General features: G+C 49.5%; 1 protein-coding gene across 1 annotated transcript in view; it reads left to right on the top strand.

Annotated features, from left to right (window-relative positions):
• Positions 1 to 10,985: 10,985 nt before the first annotated feature.
• The window catches only part of LPXN (leupaxin), a 259,193-nt gene continuing 257,888 nt past the window's right edge, over positions 10,986 to 12,290 (top strand). Inside the window, exon 1 of the mRNA XM_069227825.1 lies at positions 10,986 to 11,324. Within this exon, the coding sequence (XP_069083926.1) occupies positions 11,312 to 11,324 (13 nt within the window). The 5' untranslated portion in view covers positions 10,986 to 11,311. The remainder of the gene's footprint in view (positions 11,325 to 12,290) is intronic.

Here is a 12,290-nt window from a genome sequence, read left to right as displayed (position 1 = left end):
AACAGAAAGTGTACCCACTCACTCAATATTCAAGTTGTTTGTGACGCCCATTATGTCATCACTGACATTGTAGCGAAATTTCCAGGCAGTACTCATGACTCCTACATTTTTAGGCACAGTGGGATACACCAACGCCTGGAACGTGGGGAGTTTGGAGACGGATACCTCCTAGGTAGAGCTGCATACACCTTGTAGACATGCACACAGATCAATGTGCACACCAACCAGGACTTTCTAACAGTGTATTGTTTGTGCCCAACAGGTGACAGTGCATATGCACTACGGCCATGGATAATGACTCCGTACTTAACACCCAGCAATGAATGTGAGAGGCGATACAACAGTGCACATAAGAGGACCAGGAACCTGATTGAACAAACCTTTGGATTGCTGAAAGCACGGTTCAGATGCCTCCACTGAAGTGGAGGTGCCCTCCAGTATACCCCCATAACGGCATTCAAAATAGTTGTCGCATGCGCTATCCTGCACAACATTGCCACCCGACGTGGGCTACCTCTCACCCCTGCAGACCCGGATTCTGAGGATGAAGAGCAAGAGCAACCACATCGCCATCATAGGGATAGGAGCATCGCAAATCAAGGCAGACTGAGACGGGAACACATCGCAACACAATACTTTGGAAGGTACGTGCCAACTTCTACCATACTCACCAATTGAACAAACACTCCATTTGTTAAGTGGAACAAAAAAGTTATTTAATATGTGCAAAAACCAAACTATTTACAATGAAAAACTGTTCAGGGACTTCAAAAAGCCAACCTGGCATGGGGCATATTGCCATCATGTGCCCCAACATCAGGGACAGTGTTTAGTTTATTGCCTACGGCAGCCTCTGCCAGCTTGTCTGGTACCAGGTTGCTCAGCAGTGCTCTGCCTCGTACTCCCACTCCGGAGCACCCTGGTGTCACCAGCAGAGACACTGCTGACAGTGGAGCCCTCCTCGCTGTCTTGTGGGGTGTCCCCTGTACCCCTGGACACCTGCCGTGCCTCCATGAGGTCGATCACATGGGTGATCCGGCCCAGGCCCCTTGCCACATCACCTGCAAAGTGGCCCATTTCCACCTGGAGGCCGACTGTTCTTCTTGACAGCCCAGAAGTGTTCACTGCCAGTCTGCAAATTGAGGAGGCCATCCTGTCCAGCCTTTGGAGCAGCTGGCGTCCCTGCGCCGCGCACCCTTGCTCTGTGTAAGCAGTCCAGCCACCAGTTCACACATGGACAGGGCTAGGTCACCAGTGTTGTTGCCTATTACGTCCAGTTGTGCATGAAGCTGCTGCATGCTGTTTTCATTGCTCCTTACGAAGCGGTGCAGAACCCCACTAATCCGCCCTAACATTTGATTCTGCAGGCGCTGACCACGTAGCAGTTGTGCCTCTGTCAGTGTGGTGGACGGACGCCCTGACTCTGCCTGCAGCCCTGCTCTCCTCAACCTGCGTCGCCTGCGCAGCGGTGGATGCCCTGTGAGATGTGCTGTGGCACTCCTGGCTGTTGCTGGTGCAGCTTCCGAAACCACTGTTGCAGCGGGTGTTGTCATAGAGGGGATGGTGTTGGTGGTGCAGGTGGGAGTGGTGGCTGCTCCTGTTGTTTCCTCATGGGGCTGGCTGACCAGTGGCACCTGGCTGCTGTGGCTGGTGGTGGGGTCTTGTGGGAGACCTGTGGGACATGGGGAAAAGACTGTCAGTGTCTACTATCTGTTGCACACTTCCTAATAAACATTTGCCTATTAACTGCCTACTTGACTACATTGCCCATAATGCATCATGCTGGTATATGCTACTCTGAATTGGAGCTATCTTGGTTGTGCATGCCCCTGTGTACATGGTGGGTGGGGGTATGGCATTGATGGGGGTACAGGCATATCACATGGTACTCACCGGTAGATGTTCTGGGCTCAGAGGTGTCCAGATCTCTGAATCCTGTTACAGCCTCCTGCTCCAGGGTCTCCTCCACCCTTTCCTCCAGGGGTGTGGGTGGTGGTATGGATGATGGTCCCCCTCCTGTGCCTCTCATCTCCCGGAGCCTTTCTGCCACCCTCTCCTTGGTCCGGGAGCGGAGGTCATACCACCTCTTCTTTATCTCATCGACACTCCTGTGGCTGACCCCCAGGGAGTTCACCTTCTCCTGAATTTACTGCCAAATTCTTTTTTTGGTAGAGTCTGGCACATTGAGGGCTGCCTTCCCAAATAGCTCATCATGGTGCTGCCAGCATTCCTCTGTGAGCACCTCCAGCTCCTTCTCAGCAAATTTCAGTTTCCTCTTTCTGGGAGTGTCAGCCATGGTTGCTGTTGCTCTGTTAGCTGTGCAGCAGTTAAAAAGGGTGTGGTCCTCCCTCCTCCCAGGAGTATTTGTAAACTTCCTGGCTGTGATGTCATCATCATGTGCCAGGAAGTGTTTCCAGAGTGTTCTGGAGTGGTTTCTGGAGTGTTCTGCAGCACCTGCAATCAATTTTCATGAAAATTGCAATTTCCGACACCCACTCGCAAATTGCGAGTCCGTTTTGTGCGCAGTCGCAAAAAGCGACCTCGCAGACAGCGGACTCGCTATCTGCGGTGCGACTCCGGGTGCGAGTCGCAATTTGTCCCCGCAAATTGTACCTGCATTCCAGTTAGCGACACGCAAATTGCGAGTTGCACATGCTCGCAAATTGCGAGTCGCTAATTTTTTTGTACCTACATCTGGCCCTTAGTGCATCAACATGGTGGCTTAAAAGTCACCCTAAACTTGATGGCTGGTGTGCCACTTTATCTGGTGCAACTGTTATAATATTCTGGTTGATTTGATGGTGGACCCAGAGAAGGCCCCACCCATGGGGCATCCACCATCTTGACAACTATGAAATGGCAGATCAGCCATCTGTGTTGTGACAACTTTCTCACTGATCCACTATTGGGCAGTGAATTGTAGCTCATATGGCTGCAAAATTCCCTTTTACTGCTTGACATTTACACTCACATAAGACAAAACTGCTAAGGGACATGTCCATCACACAGCACTGTAGAAGTTCAGAAAAAATAATCCACCAATCACCAACTGAAAATGAATGGAATAACTAAAGAGATCTACAACATGTTGCTGGTCAATGGAGGATTTTAATTTATTCCACCACTGCAGGTCCCACAAAGTTACATACTACATCACGTCTTCACATCTCACAATGACGATCAGATATGGCATAACATTTACAAAGTTCATACCAGCAGATCTCTTCTTTAATTTTCTCATAAACCTATGCCTGCTTATTATCATAAACTTTAAACAAAATATTACAGAATAGACTTCCCAGTTTAGTTACTAGCTAAATGGACTATGAACATAAGAAATACCATAAAGGGCCCTGCAGAACTGTTCAAAGCTGCCAGCTTACGGAAAACCATTCGCTAGTCTTGTCTCTCACACTTCTTCATCCATCACACTGCTAAGCACTGTGTCCCACAACACGATAACCGCACCTCAATGGTTATCACGCACAACATGGAAATACTTCCCACACAGGATCAAAACAGAGACAACACACTCCCAACCTCAAATCCTACCTGGTGTAGTGTTCTACCATGAAGGTTAGTGCTTCAGCACCCCACATAGGCATATATGGCAATAGACCAGATTCATATGGGAGACTCTCGATTTGTAAGTCAAAATGGCTTTATTTTAGCTGTCCCTTGGCTGAAATTGCATCTCTTTCAATACAAGTCAATGGGGAAATTTCATTCTCCCAATTATTTTCTTCTTCCTCTTCTATAATGTTGGCATGTATGCATAGGGGTAGTAAGCGCTATATGTAAATGTTGAAGCACAACACAATTGCAATACAGTGAACACAAACCTAGCCAAAGTGCAGCAGAGCATTGTTTAGGGTCATCAACTAGCATTAAGTCAATGAGTGACAGGAGAGGTAGCTGGTTTGAGGACTGTTAATGCAGTGCGGTTGTACAGCTGAGAGCATTGCATGTATAACGGATGGGCTTTGAAGCAAGCTATGCACTGTCTAAAAGAAGAAATTGGTATGTTGGAAATTCTTTCTCAAGAAGAAATAAGCAAGGCAGTCTTTAGAGCAGTGGGACTGGTGCCGATGCACCTGGCACTGACTTTGGTGGGGGGTGTTCTGTATGTAGAGTTGTGCCCTGTGATGAGGTGCAGAAGCTGCTATCCAGGCTTTGTGCCAGAGGGGATTCCTGGGACTCTTGCCTGTGCTCCGCACTGTTGGTAGAGCCCTCCGGGGTCACGTGATTAATGTAATAAATAGTGTGTGCCTGCTGGGCGTGGTCAGGAGTGTATTGGAGGGACCTGTCTGCGCAGCACGCATGAACCAATAATATTGTGTCAAGTGTTTTATAGTAGTGCAGAATAGGCTGCGTACATACCCACCAGACCGCGTTGGCCAGCAACATAACACTGGTGGTGAGGGACTCCCACAGTGCCCCAACAGCCGTGCTCCTGTCCTGGGGAGCCACGATCCTCAATCCTCAAGCCGATGGCATGGCTCCCTCGAGGCAGCCCCGCCCGCTCACAACTAGCGCTTCCTTCAGAGGCAGCAGAGGAAAGCGTGGCATGCCCGCCTACCCAGGGAAACTCGCTGGGATTCCCCAGCCTTCAAGTTTCCATGCACTCATGTCACACTGGTGAGAGCACCACCTCTAGTCTACGGTGACTGATAAGGGGCCCACCCAAGCAGGAATTCTCGCCGTGCACCAGCTCTCAGTGCAGGTGAGCCACACATCATGCTGCTGGTCCTCGAACCCCAAGCGAGTGTGTCCCCCTAGGATGCTGCCACCCCTCAGAGCAAGACTCTACTGTGAGTAAAAACAAAAAAAGACAGGAAGAAGGCAATCAATGACTTGAACTGCACACCCTTTTCACTTACAGAGAAGTGTAATAGTAGACTCTGTCACTGTTAAGAGACAACGATGCTACATGAGGCGAGCTCCACAAAGCCCTAACCTTGTGGCCTAACCTCATAGTGTACCAGTGGATCAAACAGCCCACCACTCACGCCCACAATGCGTGCCGTCGGACAGCACGACCACGCTCCAACTGCCACCCAAATGCCAAGCTAGCTAAAACCAAGCCCGATGACCATTATATCAGCTGTAGAGCTTGTCATCATTGGGCGTGCACCCTCAGCTCAAGCCTCCAGGTGGAAGGATTGGGTGGAGAGAGTACTGCTATTTTTTGAAGCTACAAAGGTAGAGAATGTGCAGAAATGAGCAATGATCCTACACCTGGGAGGAAAGGACATACATGGGATCTCCAAGACAATCAACGAAGCCACCCCCAAAACTCACCTCACTCTGATCTCAGCCCTCAGTGCTCATTTCGAGCCCATGACTAACACTGACTATGGCAGATTTGTCTTTCGCCAAGCGCGGCAGCAAGCTGAGGAGTCAAAAGACACTTTCTACATGAGGCTGAAAGAGCTAGCCAGCATGTCCTGATTCACTGACAAAAATGAGGAAATCAGAGGACAAATAATACAAGGGTGTGCCTCTGCAAAATTGTGAGAAAGAATCCTGAGGGAGTCAAGAAGGTCACTAGCAGACATACTGGCAACGGAGAGAACAAAAGAACTGTCCAAGGCCAGAGCATCACATATAGAAGACGCACTACATGGACCAGTGAAAGTAGAACCAGAAAAATGCAGTCATGCTGACACCCAGCACCCCTGGACCCAGAAGAGGACATGAGGCTATTGTGGAGAACCAACCCATCACCCTGCAGAATGCGCAGCAAGAGGGAAGAGATGCACAGGAGATGAATCACTTCCTGAAGGCATGCCGAGCAAGAGAAGGATGTACCCCAAGTGAACACAGCCTTTGAGGTGAAGGCCAAAAACAGTGACATGGATGATGATGGAGAACACTTCATACACTCCATCTTTGCAATTGACACAGTGTCCCACACAGCACGTCCGCTACCCAAGTGCATTATGCAAGTGGGAGATCACTCGACCCCAGTAGTAGTGGACACAGGAGCCTCAATAAACATAATGTCTTCAGATACGTATGGAAGAATTAAGCCACGTTCAGATTTGACCCCTACAACTATTAAGCTGTTCACATACAGACAATCTACTCCATTAGCCATGCAAGGTAAATTCAGGACAACCATTACCCATGGGCCCCACTCCATTAAGCACCAAGTATATGTTGCTGAAGATGGCCATGGCATGTTGTTAGGGTGCAGAGGCGCAGAAGCCCTTGGCATAGTGACCTTTGCGTTCGGAGTCTACAAAGAATCCATAACAGAGAATCTGAGAGACTTCCCTGATGTTTTCAATGGCATTAGTTGCCTGAAAGACAGAGATAATGTTGCCCCATCAACAAGACCATTCAACCTGTAGCCTTCTGCCATCGTCGCATCGCGTTCCATCTAAGACCACAAATAGAGAGAGAGATCGACAAACTTGAAGCAGCTGACATCATCGAGAAGGTGACGGGACCCACACCGTGGGTATCCCCGACCGTGGTCGCCAGGACACCAAAACAGGCTGTGAAGGTGAGAATCTGCGTTGACATGAGGCTGCCCAACGCTGCCATCAGAAGGGAAACACACCTCACCCCCACTACCTATGACCTGATTGGTGAGCTAAGTGGAGCCTGCTGGTTCTCAAAGTTAGATCTCAGATGTGGATATCACCAGCTATTGCTCGCTGAAGAATCACGATATATCGCCATGTTCTCAGCACACGTGGGACTCAGATGGTATCGCAGGCTGAACTTCGGAAGATCCAGCGCCGCAGAGGTGTTTCAAAATGCAATCCACAAGCTCCTTGCAGATCTCCCTGGCATTCTGAACGTCAATAATGATATTCTAGTCCATGCCCGCACCGTGCCGGAACACCATGCTTGGTTGAGGAAAGTTCTCCAACTAATTCAGGAGTCAGGCCTGGGTGAGTTCTTAAGGAAGAAGCTGCACTTCTTAGATATCTCTTCTCTGTAGAAGGAGTTGCCCCCAATCCCGCCAAAGTCCAAGACATCAAGGAAGCACCTCCCCCAATGACGGTGACCGAAGTCTGCAACTTCCTGGGGATGGTCAGTTACTGTGGCCGGTTCATTAGGGACCTCACGCTGCTGACACAACCACTGAGAGACCTCACCAAGACAGCAGTGCCATGGATTTTAGGGCCAGAGCAGGAAACTGCCTTCCAAGCCACAAAGGACGCAATATCTGAAGACACAATCCTCAAACAATTTGACCACTCAAAGAAACCACCATAGCAGTTGACGGAGGCCCAAAAGGTTTAGGGGCGGTGCTACTACAGCAGAAGGAAGGAGAAGAATGGGCCCCAGTCGCCTACGCAAGCAGGTCTCTCACCACAATGAAATATGCAGATCGAGAAAGAGGTGATCGCAATACATTGGGGATGCAAGCATTTCTACCTGTACATATATGGGCATCATTCACAGTCATGACAGACCACAAGCCTCTGATTCCCCACTTTAGAGGACTGCATCAAAACCACCCCCGCGGATTGAAAAATGGAAGCTCCAACTACAGGAGTACAACTGCCAAGTAGAATACCGCCTGGGGTCTAACAACCCAGCAGAGTACCTCTCTCGACACCCACTGGCGGCTACAAAAGAAGAAGAAGCCCAAGAAACAGAGGAATATGTGAAATACATCGCGGAGAGGTCCTGACCCCTTCCCATCTCTACTGACGCTCTTCGACAAGCCACTATAAGTGACGACTGCCTCCACAAGGCATTAGGTGCAATCGGGACCAATCAGTGGCATGTACTCAAGAAACAATGGCCACAAATCAACTCTATCACGAGGCCCATCATGGAAAGCCTATACCACATCTGCGGAGAGCTGACTGCCGACCCCGATGGATGCCTCCTCAGAAGTCATCGCTTGGTCATCCTTTCTAGCCTCGCAGACCAAGCTGTCCAATTGGCCCATGCCAGACACCAAGGCATGATGAAGACAAAGAGCAGATTGAAGACCAAAGTGTGGTCCCCCCTGATGGATGAAAAGTTAGAGGCTCTCGTTAGATCATGTGAATGCCGTCAGGCTGCCGGAAGTCCCAGCCCTCTGGCCCCTGTCGCAATCGTGGACCAAGACAACCGTGGGAATCAACCAACCTAGACTTCGGAAATCTTCCTGATGGTCAACACACTCTAGTACTCATTGACAACTACTTGACATATCCAGAAGTGGAAATTATACAATCTCTGACAGCCAGTGAAGTGATCCACAAGCTTGAAAAAAATCATAGCCACCCACGGCCTGAAGAAAGAAATAAAAACGGATAACAGATCCCCATTTCAGGGCCAAGAGATAGCCTTGTAGCTCACCTCAATGGGATTCATCCACAAGAAAATAACTCCATGCTGGCCACAGGCCAACGGAGAAGGCGAGAGGTTCATGAGAACTCTCAACAAGATAATCCGGTTTGCTACAGCCTGCCAACAAACCCCTGAGTCAGCCATCTACTTGTTTTTTCGAAGCTACCGCCTAACCCCTCACGCCACCAAAGGGCGTGCACTGGGACACCTTTCAATGGGGCCAGTGATCAGAGACTCCATTCCACATCCCATCCAATCAACGACAAAAGGACCTACGAGAAGTGCAAGTCATCCAATGACAAGGCTATCCATAGATGGAGAGCAAAGGCATATGCCTTCCAAGTAGGTGACTCGGCGCTCATGAAAGATTGGACCCCAGGGAGCAAGTTCAGGTTGCCTTTCGAACACCGTCCCTGGCCCATCGTACTATGTCAAGGCATCCTTGTTGTTGCCTGCCGTGGAACAGATGAAATCGCCAGAAATATATCCACATTCAAGCGCTACTACACTGCGATATCCCCATCAAGTCCATCACCAAGAACTGAGCCATCCCCTGATAGACCGGCATATCCCGCAGTGGATGTCTGGGCGCCCATAAGTCAGACTTTAGCACTAAATCAGGAGGAGGTCCTAGTGTCGCATAGGACGACTCTGAGAGAATCACTGCTCATGCCATCTGAGCCCAAGGCAGGCCGCGCCACCCGCATCAATTATGCCCTATGACAAAAACCCACACCATCCACCAAGTTGAAGAACTATGTGGCCTGAAAGAAGCCAGGCTCACCCACCTATGCCACGACAACCCTCTGTTGACTTTCTCTGTGGACAGCTGGTTTGTATGGTGAACCATTTTTTTGTTGTTTTGTGTGAACTTGGAGAGGAATGTAGAGTTGCGCCCCAGGAGAGTGTGAGACGTGGAGAGAAGCACGTGCTGTGTGGTTGTGGCACAGGCAGAGACACACGCATGCTGGGGACTCGTTGCTGTGTGTTGACGAAGGAGAACAGGAAGTGGGCAGCCTTGCGCACCCGTGCTTAGGACACTAAACTTTGTTGCTGTGAGGAACGTGTTATCTTAGTCTTTCGCCCATGTCCTCCCCCTCTTGTAATGTTCAAGCACAGAGGCATTGGCAAAACTCAGCAGGCCAGAGACAGCCCAAGAGAACAGTTGTTACAAGCATTCGAGGCCCTCTTTGCTCGAAAGGAGCGGGGCGGGTGCGGCGTGCTGGGGGGTGGGGGGAAACCTAAAATTTAATTAAATTTAAAAACAAATACCCACTTACCTTTTCGGCGCGGTCCCACGCCGTACTCCTCCTCCCTGCTGGCTGCACACAGGCAGAGGCTCCCAGCCTGCCCTGCAGCCAATCCTGAAAGCAGCGTCAGGATTGGCTGGGAGCACCCTGGCAGACTGGGAGCTTGTGCAGGCTCTCTCCAACTCGGCCGGCCAAACATACATGCGCAGTGAGGAGGAGTGTTGAGCACTCCCCCTCACAGTTCTTCACCCCAGATGCCCCGCCCCTTTCACAACGAGGGGATAATAGTTTATTATCCCCTCGTTGTGAAGGTTTTGAAGATTCTGCTGCCGGCGTAGGGGTTGGGGGGGTGCTCCTCCAGTCTAAGGGCGGAGCCGCCCCTTGTTACAAGCCCCAAGGTCATACATAGCGCCTTCAGTCGGTCCTGACTGCTCAGCCAAAGGTACGTGTTGTATCCTGGCACCTGCAGCTGTGCTATGTACATTGTAAACATGGTCACAGAAAGTACTGATGGACACACAGACAGGTTTCATTTGTCCCACATGAAGTGAGTGACTGGTAGCTACCAGAGCAGATGGCAACGCGGTCTAAAGGTCAACTGGAAAAACTACAGAACCAGAAGGGCTTTAACGAATTATACACCATCTGGCAAAAAATGGATACACGTTAAAAGGCCTAGTAAAGTTGGCGAGAGAAGACTCATTGTGAACAGCGACCTAGTAATGTTCATTTCCTGTGCTTTTATTTTACATCCTAATAATTCCTGGGAGCTGTAGTCCTTGCTCAACTTAAGTGGACGACATGGACCACATTTTTAGGTCACATGTTTTGCAAATGGATAAAGTTGTGCACGGCGGCCGCATGTAAATAAAAATTGCTCCTGGGCTTCAGATTATCTAACAATCAGGCTGGCATTTAATGGTAAAATACATTATAGCCCAGCGGGGCGCGTGAAAGGGGCCTAAAAGGGGCAATAAAGGGAGAGGAATGCAGACTGGTAGGATTACTAGGAGAGAAAACACAATATGTTGCAAAATAACCAACATTTTCGAGAACTTTTAAAACACAGAGGCAGTGTGTGCGCGTTTATTTCCGTGTGTATGTAAAATTTCCTGGGGAGATCCAAGAGGCTCCTCACCATACCCGAATGAATGCATCTGTGCCAAACTATTTATCATAAATTATATTTATTGGGTGGGGGTGTAACACCCCTAACCACACTCCCCTGAATTTACGCCACTGATTGCAATAGATCATTCACATTTCAAAACCTCAGCCTAAAGGGCCAGCATTTTGAATAAAATATAATCTCGGTGCACAGCGTGCTCAGACGCATGTGTAAATAGGCCGCTTGTGCCACCCAGAGATGTGTTTCCTCTGCGGTGAGCTTCGGAAGCGAGCCCTTCGTAGGTGCTCAGGGGCTGGGCACTCAGACAAGCGTCACGGGCCGGTGGGGAGAGGAGAGGGGCAGGGGAAAGAGTGAAGAAGACCGCGGGTGGAAGGACCCGGAGGAGTGGAAAAAACGAGAGCGGGTGCTAGTCAGAGGAGAAGACGGAGAAGTGAAATTGTGGTGGAGACTCGTGGGTGGCGATCGGAGAGACCACGGAGTGACTCACACAAGAGAGAGGAAGCGAGTAACGCCTGGGCTGACGAGAAGGAGACAGAAAGCGAACAATTTCAGCCTGTCAGTCACCGTGGTTTCCTTCTGGGGCGCTGTGCATCCATTGACCTTCCAGGCGCTAGATACAGGCAGCAGGATGGAAGACTTGGGTGAGTGTTTTTGACTGGTTCACCGATATCCCTTGTTACAGCAATCAGTGTCCAGTTTAGTGTTCACAGATGTCTAGAAATGAACGGACAGTGCAAGTCTCGCTAGGGAGCAGGGCCGGCTTTAGGGCAGTTCGACAGGTGCGCCCGCACTGGGCGCCGACGTGGGGAGGTGGGCGCTGTGTTTAATAATGAGGTAGGAAAGCGCCTGCTGTAGAGTTCCTTGCGTATCCAGTTTTCAGGCAGCAATAAAAACGTCAAGATAACTCTTGTGATTAATGTTTCTGCTAGAGAGAGAGATCCGAGTTTTGCCTATGGCAGTTTTGACTCGCCATGAAGTAGCGCAGAGGGTTAATGTGCCTGCCGCAAAGAACGTGTGCCGTGCATGTCACAGATCTTATTTTATGTGAATAGCTGAGTGGATTACTGCTTTTTTTCACAAGGATTATTTTGTTGTCACAGTTCATAAAATATAACCCAATACAGAACAGTGACTGTTACGAACTGTCATCAAAAAGCTGCATTCAAACTGCATAAAATAGGTTAAGACGTTATGATTTTTTCCCCAGTCTTTTATTATCAGTTCCTAATTTTAATAAAAATAGTTCGGTAGACATATATTCCTATTAGTAAAGTCAGCCCTTACTGCCGCTTTAAAACACATTAATGTATGGGAGAGAAGGGCTATGGAGAGATGAGGGGCACCTTTGCCAGGTGGTGTTGAGGGAATCCGAGTAGGAGGTCATGGGGGATGCCAAAAAAGATGGTCACCCCGGGCACCACCAGCCCTAAAGCCAGTCCTGGACAGAGGGAAGCTGCAAACAGGTTTAAGGGGGGGTGATTCAAGAATGTTAAGGAGGAAAGTAGATTGGTTCCCTCCTACTTAGATGGCGGCTGCAGGAGCTGGAAAACATCTGACCAGTGAACCAGAAGATGCTACCTGAAGAGTTGTATTGTTAACTCAGCTCA

The sequence above is a fragment of the Pleurodeles waltl genome, chromosome 4_1 (genome assembly GCF_031143425.1).
Source record: "Pleurodeles waltl isolate 20211129_DDA chromosome 4_1, aPleWal1.hap1.20221129, whole genome shotgun sequence".
In the NCBI taxonomy this organism is placed as follows: domain Eukaryota; kingdom Metazoa; phylum Chordata; class Amphibia; order Caudata; family Salamandridae; genus Pleurodeles; species Pleurodeles waltl.
The sequence above is the reverse complement of the archived record's forward strand: the minus strand, read 5'-3'. Positions and strand labels throughout refer to the sequence as shown.